The sequence below is a fragment of the Phocoena phocoena genome, chromosome 2 (assembly GCF_963924675.1).
Source record: "Phocoena phocoena chromosome 2, mPhoPho1.1, whole genome shotgun sequence".
Lineage (NCBI taxonomy): Eukaryota > Metazoa > Chordata > Mammalia > Artiodactyla > Phocoenidae > Phocoena > Phocoena phocoena.
This window is the reverse complement of record NC_089220.1, coordinates 106,090,262-106,114,847: the sequence shown is the minus strand read 5'-3', so window position 1 is coordinate 106,114,847 and position 24,586 is coordinate 106,090,262. Positions and strand designations below refer to the sequence as shown.

General features: G+C 41.2%; 1 protein-coding gene across 1 annotated transcript in view; it reads right to left on the bottom strand.

The window, feature by feature from the left end:
- The window catches only part of RAB8B (RAB8B, member RAS oncogene family), a 67,336-nt gene that overhangs the window by 4,404 nt on the left and 38,346 nt on the right, over positions 1-24,586 (bottom strand). Inside the window, exons 2-7 of the mRNA XM_065871128.1 lie at positions 14,290-14,350; positions 11,152-11,212; positions 6,014-6,091; positions 4,934-5,023; positions 3,649-3,714; positions 807-857 (exon numbers count right to left, since the gene is read on the bottom strand). Of these exons, the coding sequence (XP_065727200.1) occupies positions 807-857; positions 3,649-3,714; positions 4,934-5,023; positions 6,014-6,091; positions 11,152-11,212; positions 14,290-14,350 (407 nt within the window). The remainder of the gene's footprint in view (positions 1-806; positions 858-3,648; positions 3,715-4,933; positions 5,024-6,013; positions 6,092-11,151; positions 11,213-14,289; positions 14,351-24,586) is intronic.

Sequence of the window (24,586 nt, the reverse complement as noted above, 5' to 3'; positions counted from 1 at the left end):
TAATTAGGAAGGGAACTAGTTACGCTCTGATGTTGTCTGTTTCTTTGGAAACAGTGGGTTAATATAGGAAAAATATTTTAAGGCTAGCACCTAATATATTAACCACATATTAGGAAGTTCCTAACTCCAGTTCAAAAAAATTATAACCAAAAGAGTGTAAAGTTTCAAGGGTAATAATGGAAACAATGTTAAGATACTGGTACAGGCAACCCCTTTCTTGGAGGTAAGAAGAGTTGGTAACATAAGGTATGCAATTATACGCAAGATTCAGGTTAAACCAAACTCTCCAGGATGTCATAATGATCCATCACTGAGATTGTTTCAAACTTAAGCAAACTTCACCGACTTTGAGATCATAATTATATACTGATATAGAGAGAGAGATAAAAAATTTAATTTTGCCATTATTACTTTAATTATTCTGATCAAAATTCAATTAAAGACCACTTAATGGGGATATATGTATATGTATAGCTGATTCACTTTGTTATAAAGCAGAAACTAACACACCATTGTAAAGCAATTATACTCCAATAAAGATGTTAAAAAATAATAATAAAAATAAAGACCACTTAAAGAGCCAGAGGAAAGAACTGAAACAACTGCAGCTCAGAAATAAGAAATCTGAAGAAACAGAAATAAGAATCAAAGTTTAAGCCGGTGAAAATGTAAGTCAGGGAAAAAATGGGTTTATGTGAATATATTATAATCAGGCCTATCCCTTTAATTAAATAAATAAACAACACAAATAAGAAAACAAATTTAAAAACAGCATAAGGAAAATAAAAATTATGTGTCATACAAACCATTTTTCTGTTGAGTTTTGTCATTATATCCCGTGCAAGTGTAAAAAATGCCTAAAGGTAAACCAAAGATTTCATTATTATATGTTTATAATATCTTTTAAAATAGAAATGTAGCCTTTTTTTATTATTTCATTATAAAATATAAATATATTACTTTGAGGTTTTTAACTGAGAAAAGAACATAATTGCAATCACAGTAGACACATGACTACTGTAACTTACTTTTCATTTATCATATCATAAAGGGTTTCCAGTGTAATCAAACTGTCATTCATCAAATATTTTCTGCACATAACATCTGGCACAAGTTCCTAATATGACACTTGTTGAATTATGGGTATAATAAGATCACTTGGGAGGCAGAGGCTCTAAAGCTCCTGGGCATCCCCAGAGTAGGGCACAGTTCCTGGTCTAGGAGATGCTGAATATCTGTTTGATAAGTGAAGGAATAATTATGAATTACCCTATAGCTCTAAAATTTGTTTTCACAAAAATCTCCACCTTTTATTCCCAACCTCCTCTCTTTCAAATTGCTTTCACTCTTATACCTGAGAATATATAACCTCCTGTGTCGCAACACTGCAAAATCCCAACAGTTCCTACAGCTCAGCTAAATTCCCCACCATGGAAATCAGTGAAATAGAAGCAGGACAAATCTCAGTGGCATTTTATGCCTAGTGCCTCTTGACCCAAACCCAAGCCAAACGTTTTTAAAACCTATCATCCCTGGGACTTCCCTGGTGGTCCAGTGGGTAAGAATCCGCCTTCCAATGCAGAGGACAGGGGTTCGATCCCTGGTTGGGGAACTAAGATCCCATATGCCTCAGGGCAACAAAGCCCGTGCGCCACAACTTAGAGAGCCTGTGTGCCACAACTACAGAACCCATGAGCTGCAACTATTGAGCCTATGCACTCTGGAGCCCGCGTGCCACAACTAGAGAGAAGCCCAACTGCTGCAATGAAGAGCCTGCCCACTGCAACGAAAGATCCCCTGTGCTGCAACTAAGACCTGACACAGCCAAAAATAAATAATTAAATTAATTAATTAATAATTTAAAAAAACCCTATCATCCCTACTTTGTTTCTACATGACTCTTAAGGCTTCCTCAGTTGTCTCCATGCTAAACCCACTGGTATGTCAGTCTGTTCCCAATCACTCCTAATGCCCCCAAAAATGTTCAGCAAAAGGATTATTATTAAACCAGTCAAAAAGAAGCAATATGATAACTACTATTATCACTCATTGTCAGTGTCTCATTGTCACACTGGTCACCTGTGAGTCAAAGTTTCTAAGTAAGCCCATCTCAGTTTTTGAGGCTAAGTTAAAGCCCTGGGAAAACTGCTAACTTCTGCAGAATACCTGGCCAGAATAAGCAGCTCGGGCAACCCGCAGGTCTGTATTTCCATAGCTCAATGCTCTCTTCTCCTTTTTTTTGGCCACACCGAGCAGCTTGCAGGATTTTAGTTCCCTGACCAGGGAATTCCCAACTCAATACTCTCTCTAAGTCACAGGTATGATCAGGGCTCAGGACTAACAGAGACCGAAGCCTGCTCCATTAAGCCAGGGTACAGAGCTCATTCTGTGGCAGCAATCCTACGTGGGCCATCTCAGTGAGCAAGCTTTTCTCCTGTCTCCACCATTAAACCTGACTGAAGAGGCTCCCCTCTTTCTGATGAAAGGAAATCCTTTTGTAGCAAGCAGAGGGAAGCATTTTTCTGCATATCTATGCTTGAGTAAATAAATCAGTAGAGGCTTCCTGTTTCCTGACACTCATTTGCCAACCTGAAAAAATGACTGTTAGTTACTTAAAAGAAAGAAAAAGTTCTGATCCGTGTCCACTAGTCGAGTCACTTAAGTCTCAATTTTTAGCCATATATCATGGTGAAGAATGAATAGCTTGAGAAATTAAATGTTTATGAAACCATCAGTTTTATTGTTAAATAAATTACATGTATTAACACATAGTACATGTATTATTTTTATGATCAGTTTTAAAAATGTTTTTAAAAAAGAAAATATTATCAACAACTCTGCGCTTGGTAAAGAATAGAAGACCTGGGGCTTCCCTGGTGGCGCACTGGTTGAGAGTCCGCCTGCCGATGCAGGGGACACGGGTTTGTGCCCCGGTCCGGGAGGATCCCACATGCCGCTGAGCGGCTGGGCCCGTGAGCCATGGCCGCTGAGCCTGCGCGTCCAGAGCCTGTGCTCTGCAACGGGAGAGGCCAGAGCAGTGAGAGGCCCGCGTACCAAACAAAGGGCAAAACTGAACTTAACCTGAACTTCCATCTTCTGTTCAGTGACCCATTTTTGGTTTTTTTTTTTTTTGGCTGTGTTGGGTCTTCGTTGCTGCACGCGGGCTTTCTCTAGTTGCAGCGAGCCGGGGTTACTCTTTGCGGGCTTCTCAATGCAGTGGCTTCTCTTGTTGAGGAGCATGGGCTCTAGGCACGCGGGCTTCAGTAATTGTGGCCTGCGGGCTCAGTAGTTGTGGCCCGAGGGCTCAGTAGTTACTCCACAGCACGTGGGATCTTCCTAGACCAGGGCTTGAACCCGCGTTCCCTGCACTGGCAGGCAGATTCTTAACCACTGCGCCACCAGGGAAGCCCTGTTCAGTGACTCTTAATTGAGCAATCTAATATATCCCATGTGGAGGACGGGTGTTAGAAATCCAACAACCAGGATCCACATAAAAGTCAGAAGCATAAACGTTTACAGAATGGAAGTGGAGTTCCCACAAGGCATTCACTAAGGCAGAAAATATCAAGGCTTGGAGAGTTGCTTGAACACAGGCACCTAAGACACTAATGCTACTATGTAACAAGTCACCAAACAATTCCTTCTCACCTCTTCTACATTCGTACTGGATTTTGCGCTTGTCTCCAAGAATTTAATCCCATAGTCAATTGCTAACTGAAAGACAAAGAGAAACATTTAAATTCAGTGCAAGTTTCTTGAACATACAGAGCATTTATATTTTTTAGGTTTTTCAGAGTCCTAAAGGGAGCGTACCTAGTTCAGAACTCCTGTGGTTCTCAAATTTCTTTGCTTTCTTCTACTGTATCATGTTTGAAATTTAGATATCTAACTTCATCACCACAAGTAAGTAAAATGGCACCACTTCCACTCAAAACATAACTTAAGTACTTCCCTTCTTTTTGATTATACCTGTAGTTCTCTAATAAAATCACTAGCAAACCTATGAGACATTCACCCCGATCATTAATTTGGGATACATTTGCCCCTTTTATCTGCTCCCAAAGTACAAACCTCCAACAGTTGCTATTGTCACTTTTCATTATTTTTTAATAAATTGGTGCATAAAAGAACAAAAGCTTAAAATACTAAGTACTCACTGCTTGGGTATCTATTGATTGTGGCAAATTGTGAACTCTTCTACATTTCCATCTATTTCCAAAGAGTTCCCAGTTCATTTGCAACACCAAGATTAAGTGAATGTTTTTAGGGGGAAAAAGTTCGCAGTCAGATTGAAAAATGCATTTTGCACATATCACTAAAAAAAGTCTAAAGCAAAATTCCAAGACTTAAAAAATTGAAGCCTCTAAGTCAATTTGGAAAATGTCAAAGAAATGAATATGTACATGTAATAAACTCTTGTTTTACAGGACGTAAAATAGAGAAATGCCTATAAATGACATCCGTAGCTTAATGAAGAGTTTAAAACTCCATAATGACCTAAATCTAATGTGCGGTAAAATATTCTTTAAAAAAAAATGAATTGAAAAATGATTACTGTTGAAAGTTCACCTATCCTACTACTACTTTTTTTTCAAAGAGAATGAACTGGTTTAACTTCAAAACTGGACATTTACACACAGATATGGAAGAAACAGCCTTAACTCCAAGCGGCAGGAATCTGAAAAAGGACCAATTTGTATCTCCCAGAAAACGGCAAATTCTTTAGGAATGAGTCATGACTACACAGTATATGGAGTTGGAGCTCGAATACTAATTCATACCATTCAAGTATGGATTACAACCCTTTTGTTGTTTTTTTAACAGATTAAAATATAGATGTTTTTAAAACTTAAATCAATAATTAAATAATAGTAAGAAAATGAATGCTTAACGTGAGTCGATTCCAATCTTTATGCATTCAGTTCAAATTTACCTTCTCCCCTCTTTCTTTTGACACTTGTCTTTTGTCATTCATATCACATTTGTTGCCCAGGATCATTCTTTCAACGTCTGAAGAGGCATGCTGCAGGGAGAAAACAGTATGTTAGACAAACAACCTGAGAAAAACACAGTTACTCAACAGGCAAATCTTAACCTGCCAGAAACAGATCCAGAAATTTAATTATAAGACAAATAATCTTTCACTCAACATAAGGCCTGATTCACAGAAAAATTTTAAAGATGAGAGGAGGGGAAAGCTACAGCATAAGAGTCCATGCGAACATTTTTCCCAAAGGCTTGCAGTCATTCTCATGTCTTTTTTGGTACATGAACAAACAAAAATAAAACTTAAAGTTATCTAACAAAAAAACTTCCAAATGTTAGTTTGGGTCAAAGAAGGGAGAACACCTCGGTACTAAGTGAGCCAATGCGGAAGGTATTCTGGATTCTGAACTACTTAAACAATAAATTCACGTGGGTTAATATAAATGTGTATGAAATTATTTCACAGTCAGATTTCTTTCTGAAATGTCAAAGACATTAAAAAAAATCTTCATACCAATCAAACTGGAACTAAACCAAATTTTAAATATCTAAGATGAAGAAAATGTTAGAAGGGCAAAATGATAAACTGCCGGAATAAAGATATATTTTTGCCCGTCAAACAGCATAGCATGGTGGAATAGACAGAACCTGAGAACCAGAGGTTTTAATCCTCGCTCTCCTTTTTAAAGGCTCTATGAGCACACGCAAGTCACCTCTTTCTGGCCTCAGTCTTCTCATGTGTAAAATGGGGGCCTGGATGAAATTATTTTCAAGATCAGGGCCAAGTTTAAAATTCTGTGAAACTGCTCCTCTGTCTGGACCTCCCCCCAGTCCAGCAGAGAAGTCAGACTGGCGGTACCAGAGATGTCACCCTCCCTGGCACTCCTCAGAGCAGAGGGCCTGACCTGCCCGCGCCCTACTTCCTAGCAGCTCACCTGAGTGACAGGGAGACACTCATAAAGGGAGGAGCCCTTTATAAGCACCCAGCAGGACTCTTCTCTAGTATCCATTCTCTTTCCATACATACCTCTTCAATGTTTCTTATCCAATTTTTAATATTGTCAAAGGACTTTTCATTTGTGATGTCATAGACCAGCATAATTCCCTATAAGAGGAAAAAAGACCGTTATTTAGTACTTTATACATTTAAAGTTAAAGAATATAATGTCAATGTACTCTTCTCCTCCAGAAAGCTTGTGTTTGTCATTTTTCTGTCTTTATAGAAGGAATTTATAATAAAAATTTAAAGTACAGAGAAACAGAAATAAATAAAATCTTCCATTGTCTCACCATGTAAATAAATACTCTGTTAACATTTATTTCACTTTTAACCTGTAATGAATTAGTGATTATGGTAAAGGTGATGCACCCTTTCTACCTGACCTCATATAATAAAACTGGCACCAACTGAAGCTAAAAGGATGTTTAAGTTAAAATAGAGATAACATTGAGAGTAAGAGGTAATCACTTCTGTTGTGCACTTGTTTATTCTAAGTAGAAATTATCTTGTTTCTGACTCTTATACTAAGATTGTAACCATATGGCGTTAGATTTATTTCTTTTTATATGAGCTGACTGAAATGTTACTAAACTAAAAAAAGTTACTATTTGTCTAAGTAAATCACAGACACTTAAAATATAATGCATTTGTTACACAGTTTAATGAAAAGCATCCTCATCATATTTTAGAAGACCCCACATCTGGTATTTTTAAACAGTTTATCTTCTAAATGTTTCAACTGACACCTGTATGCTACCTATTCCAAAATCTGTATCACAAGACCACACTTGTGTATTAAGTGCTAGATCCACCCCCCGTCCATCCATTTCAACAAATATTTAGTGAGCACCTACTATGTGCCTGATAGTATACCAAATGCTACTAGTAGTGAATAAGATAGGCAAGGCCCCTTCTCATGAATGGATAGCAAAGAAAACAATGATCCAATAATTATATAATTATAATTTAGACAATCACTATGAAGAAGCATGAAGAGCTCTGAGTAAAAATGCTAACCTAATCTGGTTGAGGGGCTGGGGTGGCTCAGGGAAGGTTTCCCTGAGAAAATGACATTAAAGCCAAGGCCTGAGGGCTGAGTAGACTTGAACTGGGCAAAGGGGTAGAGGCTGGAGTGAAGAGGGGAAGCCCTCAGTGCCTGGGACATAGCAGAAATGTGATAAATATCTTGCTCACCAGGAAGGCCCAGAACCTACTAGGTTGAGTAAAAGACTGTCAGCTTGGCCCTCCCTGGTGGCGCAGTGGTTGAGAATCTGCCTGCCAATGCAGGGGACACGGGTTCGAGCCCTGGTCTGGGAAGATCCCACATGCCACGGAGTAACTAGGCCCGTGAGCCACAACTATTGAGCCTGCACGTCTGGAGCCTGTGCTCCGCAACAAGAGAGGCTGCGATAGTGAGAGGCCCGTGCACCGTAATGAAGAGTGGCCCCCGCTTGCCGCAACTAGAGAAAGCCCTCGCACAGAAACGAAGACCCAACACAGCCAAAAATAAATAAATTTAAATTATTAAAAAAAAAAAAAAAGACTGTCAGCCTGGCAAGAGTGCCCAGATCCAATGGGAGAAGGGCACAAGAAGAGGCCGAAGACATAGACGGGGTCAGGTGTGCCTTGGAGAACACTGACAGGGCATCAGCTCCCAGATGGCCCCTGTGGTCACCGAAAACTCAACTAAGTGAAATAGGAAGTTGTCTTTGTCCCCTTCAAATCTTCTCTTCCTCCTTGTACTCTCGTTTTGAAGAAGGGCAATACATCCCTGCCAGCCAGTCCAAGCAGATCCCCAGGAGTAATCTGCTCCACCACTAGTCAGTCACTAAGTCCTGTAGATTCAACAACCTCACATTTCCACAGTCTGATACCCCACACGCAAGGCCTTACTCACATTCTCATCAATTAGCCTTTACCTGGATGACTTAACGTCTCCCTGCTTTCATTCTTAACCTCCTCTAATCCACTCTCCATAAGGGCACCAGAGTTATCACTTCATTGCTTAAAATCCTTTGGCATCTCGCCATTGTACTCATAATTAAAATTCCTTAAATAGCAGGCAAAATCTTTCAGGGACTGGCTTCCAACTTTGTAAATAAATACAAAATATAAATGTAAATAAATGTAAATCATATAAAACACACATAGATAAAAGAATCCAGGAAACATAGTAAAATGTTAACAGAAGCTGTCTCTTACGGTGGTGGGATTTTAGATGATTTCTTAGGATTTTCAAAGCTTTCTATACTACATGTAACCTTCTGACAACCAGAAAAATATACATAATTATTTAAATTTAAATGACAAACAACATTCTTCTCTATCCTCCCTCCTCCTAGCCTCAAATGCAAATGTTTAACTTTGGCTACACTGTAAAGTAGATTTTACAATTACCAAGGTAATTAAAAAAAAAAAATCAAAGTGGAGAACTGTACACTTAAATGTTAAATTTTATGTTACATATATCTTACCGCAATTTTTAAAAGCCTCAAAATGCAATCTGAATAATTCCTGATTCAAACAGCCTAGCTACCTACAATAGTAAAATTAAGCAAAAAACTGCCGGAGCTTTACTTCCCTTTGGGCTATGTGGACAACCTTGATCTTTACTGCTGTCTGTCAAGTAGCACTCTGGGTGGTTAGCACAGGAAGTGTGAACACAGTGTAGTGGTTAAGGGCACAGATTCTGGACTCAGAGGTATCAGGTCTGGGCTCCACCACATGCTACCTGGGAGATCCTGGAGAAGTTATTTTATCCCTCTCAGTCTGCGTTTGGGAAATGAGGACAGCACATCTTCCACAATGGATTTTTGAGGATCTACTGAGATATTATTTGTAAAGTATTTTACCTAGAATCCAGGAAACAGCTTGGACTCAACAATTGACAACAATTATTAATTTATATCTTTGGTTTCAGTAGCGGACACCCTTTGAATATTCCCTATGTTTGTAAGCTAATTGATATTATGAATCAGCTGGAAATACAAGTTCCGGTATACCAGGTAAAAACTTTATATATCTAGTATACATACCTTTAACAACAACGGCCTCCTAAGAGTTCACAAGACAGTACTGAGAAATAGCGATAATGCAATGATATGGTGCCTTTTCCCCCCAAAGCCAGATTGTCCGTCAGGGTTACTGCTATGCCTACAAATGTTGCTGAATAGCTTGAAACAGACCAAAGGACTCTGCCACGGTGTCAGACTCAGTACTGTGCTTACCAAAACGCTGCATACCTTAGCCAACCCAACTAAACCTGCCAGAACCACCACCTGTTGAAATGAGAACACAACAGCCCCATATCCCACTGGAACAGATGACACGCAGGATCCAAGACTCAAGTAGAGCAGGATTTCCTGAACATGTATCTAAGATTGTTTCTAGGTCTGAAATTGTTCACTGATTCACTCCTTCAGCAAGTATTTATTGAGCATCTACTATGTGTAAGGCACTGGCATTTGTAGTAAAACAAGAGACAAAAATCCCTACCTTCAAAATGAAAAGGACAAGACATCTTAGAACAGAAACAATTTCTAATTATTTGCAGTAATGTGAAAAAAGGCCAGGCAGTAGATAAATGAAATCTAAATTAAAGAACACATTTCAATGATCTCTTTCCTTATACCATGAACTAGAGCTACACAGCCAAGGAAGACACTTGCTCCACATTCTAAGTGTTCTTGCCCACTCTGTATTGAAAACAAGCTTGCAAGTGGTATCAATACATCATTCCTAGAAAATAAAGAAATTGGTCAATATAAAGGCCTGTGTTTATAAGATGCCTCTAATCAAAATAACCTATAAACTATTCTAAATCATCCCTGTTAAGATGTTCTTATTTACCCCCAAAATCCTTTCTGGAGGAAATAAACAACAAACAAACTTCTCCACACAAGATAAGTCCCTTCCCTTTGATTCCAATCTAAGCAAAGTAGAGAGTAGCTGACAACTGCCCTTCTTAAAAGGATGACCTTTTACAATCTTCAAAGTATTATAGGGTGGAGAACACATACATATAAAATGGTTAGTGGTATAGAGTCCCAAGGTGGTAGAGCCTCAAAAAGGAATTCCCAGAAGGAATCTCCAACTTCTGTGTGGGGATGTCACTGGCACTCAAATACTGGAGGGTGAGTGGCAGTGGAGGAGGAAGGGAGAGCAACATGATAATAGAGGGATCTGTGAATTCAGATCGCACCTTCCTGCAGCAAAGGGACAGCTAAGACCCCTACAGCTCCGTCACACCCACACCACTCTCAGAAGCACAACGGTCTTTTATGCAATGAGCTGGGTAAGTTGGCAGCTGGCACCCCAGAGTCTACTAGGCTGGGCTACGTGATCTCAACTGTTCAACCTTCCAAGACTCCCAGAGCATATTGGGTTTCATCATCATTTAAAGCTCCAAGTTATACCTGGCTTAGGCCTAAAAGCCAGAGATAAAGTCCTGTTCTGGTTCAGACGTTTTAGGCTTGGTTCAGTAGAGCTCAGCTTCTAAGCTGCCTTATTCACCACTGTACTCACAGCACCACACAGAATCTACCCTGAGCCAACAGTATAATGGGTTGTATAGATGAAGCATCTTAGGACGGAAAAGAGCCAAGTGACGAGGTTATGATAACAAGGATCAGGCTAGGATATAGCACAGAAGGACCTGGTAGTCAAGATTCACCAGATTCTAAGCCTCAGAGAGTCACAGATCATTTGGCTACTTCCTGGCCAGCTGGCAAGAATGCTGGTGGAGGAGACTCCAGAGAGATGAGCCAATAGAAGTGGATGTTGTGGACCTGGTGAGAGATAAGGGATGATGGTGGCAGGGCTGAATGGGGAGAGGGTGCAAGAAATGAATATTTAGTCACAGGGCTTGTGGTTTGCTAAGATTTGGCAAAGGTATTAATAAAAGGACAAAGCACAAAAACATACGATCACTCAGCATGTGTGGAGGAGTTCTAAAACATCTCCAAGCTAATTACATGATTAATATAATGAAGACCAATGGTAGAGTACACAGCTACTAAACACAAAACGTAAAAAACCCTTTAAATGTCTTGTTTGCACATCAAAAAATCTATTTTCTCCAATGTACTAGACTCTAGCTTGAATCCTACAAACTTGACGAATCAATATTCATGTTTTACTTCCACAAAACACTAAAACACACTCACCATAGCTCCTCTATAGTATGCTGTCGTGATGGTTCGAAATCTTTCCTGACCCGCTGTGTCCCTAAAATTTAAAACAAAGGAGAGAGTGGTTTGCAAAGTCATCACAAGTATCGCTGAGGAGACACTGGAAGCTGTAGGAGATATAATGGTGGTCTGCTCACAAATGCAGTGGTTTCAGGGAGATGGGGAACGAGACACAAAGGGAGCCTGTTGCGCCTCTGGAAGCCTGTTGGGAGCTCACAATGACTTGGGTGAAAAACTTGGACCTTGATGACAAAAGCATCAACAGGAAAATGCATGGTCCTGCTAGGAACTGGCATGTGTTCGTCAGTCAGATGAGGAACAGAATTGAGAATAGTTCTAAATTCTTGGACTCCTAGAGGCAGTTCTAATCCTTTTCATAAATGCCCAATGATTAAGGCACTTTGCTCTCTTGACTGGAAGTCTGATTTCTGTACAAAGCAAGCAGTTGGGCTGGACTTACTACCGTGTAAATTCTGCTCTCCAGAGCACACTAAAATGGGTCTCCTCAAGAACTTTTTCAGCTCTAGAGCCCATGATTAAATGAGACCATGGAGTTCAACACATAATTGTTGACAAAGACTTCAAAATATGAACAATACCTCAAAATTACATCAACTTGCATTTATTCTTGCTTTTTTGGAGGATGACATACCATTTGAATACATTCTGAAAAATGCCAACATTTCGAATTACATTTACCAAAGCAACCCCTATAAAGGAAGTCAAGTTTCCTTGATATCTGGGAAAAATCAATATTCCTAAAAGAAAAAAAAAAGCATTTGTGGAAATACACTAAAAAAGAAGCATTTGTGGAAATATACTAAAAATCTAACACACACCAAACCCAAATGAGATAAAGGCCTAAGGGAAATACAGCAAATTTAAAACATTAATAAATACCTTACCATTTATGTATACCTTACATAAAATGTATACCTTACATAAAATACTTTCACATGGTGCTCAAATGATGCCCACCACAGCCCAATGTGGTGGTATTACCATCATCCTTGTTCTACAGAAGAGGAAACAGGCTCAGGTGGGCTGTGGTCCCAGTTCTGCCACTAAACAGCTCATACCCTTGAATGAGACTCAAGCATTCTAGGCCTTGGCTGTTTAGTGCAGGCCCTGGCCTCACAGTACCATCATCTTATCCTGCCATCCTCTCACCGATCAGGATTAGATACACAGGCATTTGTTTGGGACTCAGCAAACAAATCATGAGGAAAACAGGGGCCAAACACCATTGAGCAGACTAACCATATTTTATTTATTTATTTATCTTTGGCTGCGTTGGGTCTTCGCTGCTGCACACGGGCTTCTCTAGCTGCGGCGAGCAGGGGCTACTCTTCATTGCAGTGCGCGGGCTTCTCATTGTGGTGGCTTCTCTTGTTGCGGAGCACGGGCTCTAGGTGTGTGGGCTTCAGCAGTTGTGGCACGTGGGCCCTAGAGCGCAGGCTCAGTAGTTGTGGCGCACGGGCTTAGTCACTCCATGTCACGTGGGATCTTCCCGGACTAGGGCTCGAACCAGTGTCTCCTGCATTGGCAGGTGGATTCTTAACCACTTGTGCCACCAGGGAAGCCCAGAATAACCATATTTTGATTCTAACATGCTACTTGATTTAGAACCAGCTCTGCAGCAAGGATGGATTTGGCATCCTAAGTGCAGGTCATGAAGACTGAATGGAGACTACTTTGCTGCCAAGAGGACTGATAAACAGTGCCATGGGGTTCTAATTAGCTGATTACCCACAGGCTCCTAGAAACATTCCTTATTGTCATGGTCAGGACTGTACAGCATAGAGTCAGAGATTCTCTTTGCTTCCCCCTTAAAAAAATTTTTTTGTTCTTTAAAATATTTGACTCTTATTAAATACCAACAGATGAGAAGAGTAGCTTGTGGTGACCTACACAATGTTTTCCAGTGAAGTATATGGGGAACCCTCTATACAAGGCTAATACATGAAGCTGACACAAGGTTCCAGGAGATTTGGGTAGTTGTCCCAGCTCCATCACTAACCCAGACATACGCCTTCAGATGAACTTAACCCCTCTAAGTCCCAGTTGCCTATCAAAGAAAGGCTGGTGGATTTCAATATAAGGTTCTAGTTCTATCCCGGTTCTGAAGTTCAAAGAAGAAAAACAGCCTATGGAAAAAGCTGATATATATGTATTACTTTATTATTTTGCCCTGCTTCCTTCTTAAGTCTATGATGCTCTAAATTTCTAAGCTTTGTTTCCTGCTGTTATTGTCACACATTAGGTCAGTAAACATCATCCAAAACCTTCCTCAAGGCTCCAAATCTATGTGGCTCCATGGAAGGCCCTACACTGAAAGCAACTAAAGAGGTTAAAAAAAAGAAAAAAATCTAAGAGTTTGAGTTCAAGCCAAAAATATTCAACCAGGCAATCTGCAGGAACCATATTTATTCACTGTAGTGTGACAAATTCTTGAGGAATTAACCAGTCAGAGTTGGCTGATCGTGAGATCTTTGCCTTGCATATTATAACATGAGAGATGACAGGCATGCCTTTTCCCTTCCTTATTCCCCAGTGCAGTGTTCCCCACTTTTTATTTAAGGAGAAGAAATATGCAAATAAATGAGAAAATATCTGAGCTGGAAGGGAACTCAGATGTCATCAGTCTGACCAATCAATTTGCAAATGAGGACAAGTAGTCCCTAAGAAGGGAAGCAAAGAACACAAAGTCTTTAGTTTAGAGGCTGGACTCCAGATCAGCACTTTGGGGTAGGAACTTTGGGGTTCCTACCACTTGACTACTTTGCCTTATCTGATTTCACAGCTGCAACAACTACAATGGAAAAATAACTGACACGCTTTAGAATTTTAGTTTCCTCCCCTATAAAATTAGCATTTTGGAAGAATGAGCTCTCAAATTTCTCCTGGCTGTGAGACTTAGTGATATCATCCTTACCATCCCACTCTTGGTGAAGACGACTTTGAACACCTACCCATTTCCCCTTGGTTCTGATACAGAAGTTTTAGCTACCAAACGATACCTCTAATTTACCACAATTCACCTTTTAATTCCCACATTCAATTCCTGATTAAGGTAGAAATGCTGTGTGCATATTTTTTTTTTTTTTTACTTACCATATCTGAAGCTTAATTTTCTTTCCATCTAGTTCTATCGTTCTGATTTTAAAATCAATTCCTGCCAGAAAAAGAAAGAAAGACATGCTAAATTTCTTCAAATATAATCCAAGTCTTATTAGGAAAAGGACAAAGATTTCTTTTGAAAAAAAGCTCTCCAACGCACTGGAAAATGTGAACACAGAGAGGGTGTGAATGGTATGTTTCCTCTGAATACAGGCTGAAGAAAGGAATGCTAATTACTCTGCAAAGAATTCCCACACATGTTAAATGAAGCGTATTATATGCCTCATTATTTTGACACAAATGGAACACATCCCTCAAAGGTACATAATTTAGATAGATGGAGAACATGCCATATTTTCCACTTCCTGAAATACAGATAAACAAAGCTTCCTACCCACCCCTCGTGCCCCGTCCTTCCCTAAAGAAGGCCGTGAGGCCTCTTTTTGTTTTATTTCCACCTCCTTCTATTTGTTTCTTTAGAATCTGCAACTGGCTAAAAGAAAGAAAAAACAAAACAAAACCCGCCTATCTGAAGGCAGGGATGAGAAAGCCTGCATATTTATTTTATACAGTTAGCAAGTACTTTACATACATGTTAATAAATGTTCCCTGCATCTTTCTGGCTAGTGCTGAAATAGCTAAAAGGGCTTTTAGCCCTCTCTGCACTTTAGAATTACCTCAAGAACTTAAAAGAAAAAGAAAAGTACTCATGACTAGGCCTGCCCCCTTCCCCAAATTCTGAGATTCTGACTTAATTGGTCAAGGATGGGATCTGCGCACTAGTAATTTTAAAAGCTCCCCAAGTGATTCCAGCCTGAAGCCAAAGCTGAGAAGGCACTCAACCAGCCTGACAGGTAGCATGTGAAAGTCATTTGTGGCTCCAGCACTCAACAGTTCAACCCCTCCCTCACCTATTTCCCCCCACTATGGTAGCTCAAAACTTAACTCAGCAATTTCAACTACAAAGAACCACAAAGTCCCTCACAAATACCAGCATCCTCTACCATTGAACAGGAACAGGCTGCTGCTCTTTCTGAAGGGACCAGTCAGTGAACACAGCTCGCTTGCAATTTGCTAAATCCTCATCATCTGGCTACTCAGCTTTGTTTCAGATGTTTCTACTCCTTCACATTCTCTATAGAGCCCCTTAAAGTGGTTTCCAAGACATTTCAAGAAAACGGTCAATTATGCATCCTCTGAAGTGACTGAAACATTAACGGCAGCTATTTTGAGGGAGAAAAGCCTTCAACGGCTACATTATTACAGTATTTCTACATATTAACATTGAGAACACCCAAAAAGGCTGCTTGCCGGCTCCAGCTTCATATATGGCAAAGGCATAAACCAAGTGGATTCACCCCTTCTTCTCTGCGTGGCACTTTTCCCCCAGGGAATCTTTTCAGGTACGCTTGTGAATCTTGAAATACGCAACAATCACACCCAAGCTAATCCAGCAGAACAGCTTCTTATTCTTTCCCTTCACTAATAACCATGTAATGTTAACAAATACAATCTCATACCCAACACCCCCAGGTTATCTGGCTCACATTTCCTCCTCTAAGGTACCTCAGAATTGCAGGGTCTGCAGTCACTGAAGCAAAACTGAGCAACACAGCACAAATATTATTGTTAGCATCACACAGAATTCACTGTGGTCATCATTCATTTAACACATTTTTATTGTGATTTATCTTTTTATATATCTCCAAATCCAGTGTAACAAAGACCCTCTAGGGATTCTCTCTAGCCTCTATCTCTTTTTGGTCCTTGCATCAAGAACAATGCCAAACATGCGGTAGGCAAGAAATGAATGTTTCTTGATGTTACTTAACATTTTTTAAAAATTCACAATTTTCAAAATTCATAGAAACAGAAAATAGAATGGTGGTTATGAAGGGCTGAAGGGAGGGGGCGGGGAAGGAGAGCTGTTGTTTAATGGGCATAAAGTTTCAGATTTGCAAGATGAAAAAGTTCTGGAGATCTATTTTACAACAATGTAAATATACTCAATACTACTGAACTGATCACTGAAAAAATGGTTAAGATGGTAAACTTTATTTTATGTGTGTGTATGGGTTTTTTTTAGCACAGTAAAAAAGAAGGAAAATTCATGATTTTCAAAATACTGTATCTTCAGAAAATAACTTTCTTAACTGGAAGACTAAAGTCGTCCAACATTCCATCTTTTAATAGTTCATTCACATTTTAAGTAAAAGATGATGTCTATCAGAATGCCTGCCAAATGAATACTTTTCCTTATTCTATTTATTAAGATGTAACTCTGGTTCTTTCAAGGTTGTTTTTACCTGTAGTCAGGAGTCATGGGCAACTTTTCCACCTTCATTCAACAAAGCCATTTTGAGGCGCCCTTAAGTCTCAGTTACTCTCCATTCACGTGAAACATTGAGGAAACTTTCTACTGACCCAGACTTTTGTTTTTTGTATTTGTTAGAAGGATTACCTTTCTGTTATTGGAGGAGGTTCTACCATTATCTGTGATACTTAACCGTCTGTTCACTATTCAGAGGTTTTCAACATTTTATAAGAGTTGTGAACTGGTACTTAGCTTTGGTTGATGCTGCTTTCAGGAGCCAGGTGACAGACAAATGCTGTAGAGCACAGTCAAATTAACACAACTTGAATTTCACTAAAAATGGGAACTATCACTTATGTTATTATTGAAAAGCCCTGGACCTAGAAGTCAAAAGACCTAGACTGTGGGCTTCCCTGGTGGCGCAGTGGTTGAGAGTCCACCTGCCGATGCAGGGGACACGGGTTCGTGCCCCGGTCCAGGAAGATCCCACATGCCGCGGAGCGGCTGGGCCCGTGAGCAATGGCCACTGAGCCTGCGCGTCCGGAGCCTGTGCTCGCAACGGGAAAGGCCACGACAGTGAGAGGCCCACGTACCGAAGGAAAAAAAAAAAAAAAAAAGTCCTAGACTGTAGGCTGGGTTCTGTCATTAATAACTTTTAGGAGGTTGCCTATCTGTTCTGAACCTCCACATTCTCATCCATAAAAAAGGTTAAGAGAATCTCATTAGATAAATTAGATCATGTGCTTGATTGTGCTGTGGGAACTCTGAAATTCCACACAGATGTAAGATATTACACATTCAGATGCCGTTATCCGGCAGATCTTGTCACCTCATGCATGGATTATGGTAATAGCCTCCCAGGGCGCTGTGCCAACACCTCTTGCTGGTCTAATTCCCCTGCATGCAACTGTGACAACAGCTTTCAACAATCCCTGTGGTAATGTCACCTCCCTATTCAAGAAGCCAGGGATCCAACTTCCTCGGCCTGGCAATCCAGCCTTCCCCCCAGGTGCACCGCTCTCCCTACGCCGCCACCCTCCCAGCCTCTCTCCAACTTCAGCCTCTGTTTCTCTCACTGGGCCCCGCACCTCCTCCCCTCTACCCGTGCATGGCTACCTCACTCGGCAGCCTTCTCTGAGGGTGCCACCCTACCCTGCGGTCCTCTCCACTCAGGCCTGTCCATCCCTACCTCCAGGCCTGGCTTTTGCACAGCAATTCAATACTGTGTTACTGGTTTTATTTTATTTTTTATTTATTTTTTAAATTTTATTTATTTTTATTTTGGCTGTGTTGGGTCTTCGTTTCTGTGTGAGGGCTTTCTCTAGTTGCTGCGGGCGGGGGCCACTCTTCATTGTGGTGCGCGGGCCTCTCACTATCGCGGCCTCTCCCGTTGCGGAGCACAGGCTCCAGACGCGCAGGCTCAACAGTTGTGGCTCACGGGCCAAATTGCTCCGCGGCATGTGGGATCTTCCCAGACAAGGGCTCGAACCCGCGTCCCCTGCATTCGCAGGCAGATTCTCAACCACTGCGCCACCAGGGAAGCCCTGTTACTGGGTTTATTAACATACTGTTCTGAATTGCTCTCACATCAAGCAAGGGTTCCATCCTCTCTTTGCCAGTTAGGTTGCACACAGAAACATGTATGCAGTAGATCCTAAATGAAAGGTTAAATACCTCCGTGTAATTAAGTAAAGGTTAAATTCTACTAAGTGTGGAGACAGCTAAGAAAACCTTGCAAGTTCAAAGTTTTGTCAGCGTACACTCGCGAGAATAGGAGGGATGCTGAGAAATCTTATGACACTAAGAAAATGAAGATCTCTACATTACAATTAGTTTTGACAATGATATCAGTAGAATATATAGTGCGTTAATACTTATTATAAAGGAAAGACAACTTTCTGAGGCTACTCCAGGATTAAAAGAATAACCAGTCTTAAGAATGATAATATATCAATTAGGATGCTTTCTGCTGCAAATAACAGAAACCCCAAATCAAACTAGCTTAAGGTAATGTGTTGACTCATATGACAAGCCCAGTGGTGAGCTGAGGTTCAGAGATGGCTCAATCCAGTAGTTCTGGCTCATTTCTCTGCACCTCCTTTGGCTCTGCCCTCATGGGAGTATCAATTTCATCCTCTGACTGATAGCAGTTCCTGACTACAACAGCAATACTGAGAAGAAAAGAGATCATCTTCCTGTGCCTCTCTCTCAAAAGTGAGGAAATGTTTCCCCAAAGCCTCCAGCGACCTTTCCTTCATGTCTCATTTCTGGATTTATAACCAAGGGAATGTCATGTTCCGGGGGCCAAGACTGAGCTCCTCAACTAATCACTGCCCCGGGCAGTTACCAAGATTGGATTAATCTAAACCCATCCCTAAACTGAGATTAATCAAGGCCCATCCCTGGAGCTGGGTCACTCCCCCTGATCCTGCTAAAAATAGGAGAGAGGGGAAAGCTGTTGGATTCATCATAATATCTGTTAGAATAATACAAGTTTATTTAATACAATTTTATATTCATAGCTACATGAAACAGAGAGATCCTAACAGCTACCACTACTACTCTGGCACGATTGTTATTAAATTTCATGATAACTACAGTACTTCTCTGAAGGTAATTTCTCCTCATGTTCAGCCATGAACAAGAAGGAGACAAAGGACAACGAGCAACCCAAGTAGCTGCCACAACATCTCTGGGCTAAACCATGATCTTCGCTGTTAGGAGAGTTCCCAAGCCCACAGCTCCAAAGACCTGGCTTGTGCTCTAGCCCCAGATGATTAGAGACTGCAAAGGAGGAGGCAGTCATCGGCAGCAGCAAGAACCAAAGCTCATCCTAGCAGTAAGGGAGCAATTTTTTTTTTCCTCCCTTTTAAACGACTATACAATCTCAAAAAACATAGCTCCTGAAGAGGATTACATTTAGGGTCAAAAAGCCCCATGTATTTCTTTTTTCTTAATAAATTTATTTATTTATCTTTGGCTGCGTTGGGTCTTCGTTGCTACGCGCAGGCTTCCTCTAGTTGTGGCAAGCGGGGGCTACTCTTTGTTGCGGTGCGCAGGCTTCTCATTGTGGTGGCTTCTCTTGTTGCGGAGCATGGGCTCTAGGCGCATGGGCTTCAGCAGTTGTGGCACATGGGCTCAGTAGCTGTGGCTCGCGGGCTCTAGAGCACAGGCTCAGCAGTTGTGGCGCACGGGCTTAGTTGCTCTGCGGCATGTGGGATCTTGCCGGACCAGGGCTCGAACCTGTGTCCCCTGCGTTGGCAGGCAGATTCTTAACCACTGCGCCACCAGGGAAGTCCAAAGCCCCCTGTATTTCAATAGTCTTTTAGAAAGCACCATTTTTTGGCAGCACACAATACAATAATTCATGTTCAAAATGACAACCCTGAGTCATCCCACCTCATGAGCAATCCATGAGCCACCAGGCTTCATGCAGCCTACCTGGCTGGCAGCACAGCCAACATCTATGCTCAAGAGAAGACTCCATCGTTGCTTCCATGTTGCTTGAATATGCCCTGACATCAATTTTTTGATGGCTTTAAAGAAGCGCCAGTTTCCTCATTATCTAGTCGATAAAATAGGAAATCTAAATTGTAAGAAAACATTCACAAGGGACTCAAAACCATTTTTCATTCTGAATTTAAATACATACACACACACACACACACACAACACACACACACACACTCACTAATAGATTTTTATTTTTTCTGAATTGATTCTCATGCTAAACGGCTGCTCATCACTGATACAAGTTATGTAGCATAAGGAGGCACCGAGGGAAAAATGAAAGGAATCACAGAATTCTAGTGACCATTTAGTCCAGTCCTCCCCCTGTGCTGAAGAAAACTGAGGCTCAGGGAAACGCAGCAACTTACCCAGATTCACAAAGGCCAATTCAAAACGGGGTTAAAATCAAATTTGGGCATTTAAGGATCAGGCCTTCCTGAAGAGATGCATACAAGAATGTCCACATCTCCCTGAGGAGGCCTCCTCTTTACGGGTCGTAGTAAAGCACTAGCAACAACAGGAATGCCCTGGTATACAAGGCCAAGAATACCTTGGTATATAAGGAAATACTAGGGAGCAGTGAACAAGAGTCACGTGTATCAACATGAATGAAGCTCAAAACAACGTCCAGTGAAAAGAGCAACTGCAAACATACATACAGAGTCAAACCATTTCTGTAAAATTTCAATACCAAAAACAACAGTATGGATCACTTATACATCCATCCACGTGTAATTAAAATACAAAAAAATACGCAAGAATGGTTATCAATAAAATCCGGATAGCTGTTACCTCTGGAGAGAAACGGAAGAGGAGGGATTAGGCAGGGGTTCACAGGGACTTCAACTCTACTTGTTATTTATTATTTCTAAAAGTGAGGGGTGGTACATGAACGTGGGAGTGTTTTCCATTAGGTATACTTTTGTATGCCTAAATTTGTTCATGATTTTTTAAAAGCAATGGCTAATTACTGGAAAAATGACATAGGGAGGCACACATTTATTCATGGCAGGAGAAAAATCAAACCAAATTTGAGAGATGAAAGGCACTTGAGAAGATTTAGGCCAGGGAAAAACAGGCACCACCCCCTCCCCAACTTGTTCAATACAAAGAGGGCCTTGGTGCTCAGTACAATAAACTGAGCCCTTGGTGACCAGTTACAGGGTGACAGAAAGACTGGATCAAGCTCAGAAAGTGAAGGGACAGATGAGTGGCTTGGGGCTGCAAGGAGGGCTGGCCACTCAGATTTCCAGTAGGGGTATCAAGGACATTTCCTTCCCCAACTGGAGGAAAAGGAGCTTCCATGTGGGCCAAGGACAAGGGAGGAATACACATGTGGTCACTGCTGGGAATGGTACCGTGGGAGAGGAACAGAGGAGCTCTGATTTTCCATCTCTAATGCGACAGGGAAGAGGCTTCGGCTCGGGGAGCAGGGGTCTGCCCTGCACCTCTGAGAAGGTGGAGTATACCTGAGGCTTCTGCATTGTTCAGGGCGACGCACAGGAACAAGACCTGGCAGAGGCTGGCAGTGAGGCTCTAGCGAGGGATATGAACCAAGCACGTGCCCAAAGCACTGCTTATCAATCACAGTTCTCAGAAACCAGTGGTGGACCGGGAGGGAGGGCTTGACCAGCAAAAGAAAGGGACAGAAACTTTGAACTTGGCCCAAGTCCACAGTTAACAGACCTTAAAGGGAAAAGGAGTTTGGAATAAGCAGTCTTGGGCCTCCTATCATTCCGCAAGTTAGATACGATTTAACATGGAGAGCGAACAGATGGACAAAATTCTTTTACACCAAAGTCAGATTAGTCAGCCAACAGATATAATAACAAAACCTTTACTGTTTCAAGAGAACAGGGAGGTTGCCCAGGTTTGTGAATGGGTAAAAGGATACCATTGCTTAAGTGTGGGAAAAGAGTACGAAGAAGGACTTTTCCTGGCCTTCAGAACTCTGGGGAGCCAGGGAGTTGTCTCAACCTTCAGCTTAAGCTGTGACTTGATTTATTTTTGCTCTGTGGGTGCTGGAGGTTAGAACACAACACACACAGCTCTCTCTTCTATCTTGGGTCACTTGGTCACTTTTCCTTGCCCGGCCCAGGAAAATCAGGGGTGGAGAAACAGTAGGGACCTTCCTTCAACTGAAGTTTTAGACATGTGGTTCCCACTGATGTTCTTCTAAAAGTCCAATTTGGCTGAAGTCAAGAGAGCCATGAAAAAAAAAAAATCAGATTTCTGGGATACTGAGCCTTTCAATGAATGATAGCAGTGTAAGATTCCAATACTGGGTTTACCCCAGTGTTGCACATGGAGGGAGAAAAAACACGGGTCATCTATCCCCTCTGACCCACTTTAAGAAGTATAAGTTTAACACTGCACTTTTACAATTAAAAAGAAAAAAATGTACTTTGTTTCAAAAGTACATTTGGGAACAAAAAACATCTGTGATTCCAGGCTATCTGAATATGAGTTCTGTGGTTTCTCTATTTACATTTCAGAGATACTCCAGGAATAGAAAAAAAGTTTCTCAAATATTGAAATCCACTTTAAAGAAATGTTACATTCAATTCCTTACTCAAGACTTTTATTTTTAATAATGAAGATACAGTAATAGATGGATCCTGCCAGTTTTGACACTTTGACAACCATATATTGCTTATGTTTTTTCTGTGGACTTTTTTTTTTTCTTTTTCTTTTTTTGTGGTACACGGGCCTCTCACTGTTGTGGTCTCTCCCATTGCGGAGCACAGGCTCCGGACGCGCAGGCTCAGCGGCCATGGCTCACGGGTCCAGCCGCTCAGCGGCATGTGGGATCTTCCCAGACGGGGGCACGAACCCGTGTCCCCTGCATCGGCAGGCGGACTCTCAACCACTGCGCCACCAGGGAAGCCCTCTGTGGACTTTTAAACATGGAGAATAATAAAATTTTAGAGTAGCTGACTTCAGGATAATTAGCTAAAAGTTCTAATTAGAAAAAGAGATTAATGAAATAGGATAAAATATGAGTCACAGATTGAAACTTTAAACTATTTTTTTTTCCAAAATAAAGAAGGGACTTGGAAAAAATGTGTAAAAGTAGAAATAAAGTTAAGAATGTTACTTAGATTGAAAGAGAGGCATTCAAGGTATTGTTCTGTTTTAAAAACACACTCTATAAGTTCATAAAAGCACATTTCCACCAAGTGCCAACTTTGCTGCATATATTTAGAACTATTTTTTATTTTATTCACTTATATTCAAATTTACTATCTGTTTTCTTATTTGAGAATTAGAAAGTCTAAAGTTCAAAAGGAAAAACACATTAAAAGTAAATTTAGAAGACCAAATATGTTAATTTTGTTAAATCCAATATTAGAAAAGGGGGATTTTTTTTTTAAAGGTGGACTAACAAGTGGTCTGCGAATATTATTTGCCCTTAAAGGAAAGGACACCTGATATACTAAGAAGAAGACAGACTAGAAGTTTTCAGATTTCTTTGGTTCTTCTACTCTGTGAATAGGAAGTGGTAAAGGAAACCCCATTTATGGTGTAAATCAGCAGTAACGCTTATCACCACTTCCTGCTGAAAAAGCTGCACATCTTTACACTGTTTTGGAATTTCCTACTTGTTACTGAATTAAATTCAATTCTTGGCATTCTTCATTAGACAGCTGAACCCATAAAATCTAATCATGCCAACAAAAGATAACAAATTCATAAACTAATTCTAGAAATTAGGAAGGATTTACTAATTTTTCTTTGAGCCATAAACATATGCCTGACAGACACAAAAACAGTGCATTTAAGAACAGCTTTGGAGGGACTTCCCTGGTGGTCCAGTGGTAAAGAATCCATCCACCTTCCAATGCAGGGGACGTGGGTTCGATCCCTGGTCAGGGAACTAAGATCCCACAGGCCACGGGGTAACAAAGCCCGCTCACCACAACTACTGAGCTCGCGCGCCTCAACAAGTTGCAACTACAGAGCCCATGCACTCTGGACACCGCGCGCACCACAACTAGAGACCGAAAACCCGCACATCACAACTAGAGAGAAAGCCCGCGTGTCACAACTTGAGAGAAGCCTGCGTGCCTCAACGAAAGATCCCGCACGCCTCAACGAAGACCCTGTGTGCCACAACTAAGACCCGAAGCAGCCAAAAAAATACATAAAATAAATATTTTTAAAATTCTTAAAAAAAAAAGAATAGCCTTTAGGGACTTCCTCGGTGACACAGTGGTTGAGAATCCACCTGCCAACACAAGGGACACGGGTTCAAGCCCTGGTCCGGGAAGATCTCACATGCCGCAGAGCAACTAAGCCCATGCACCACAACTACTGAGCCTGTGCTCTAGAGCCTGCGAGCCACAACTATTGAGCCTCCGTGCCACAACTACTGAAGCCCACGCGCCTAGAGCCCGTGCTCCACAACAAGAGAAGCCACTGCAATGAGAAGCCCACACACCGCAAAGAAGAGTAGCCCCCGCTCGC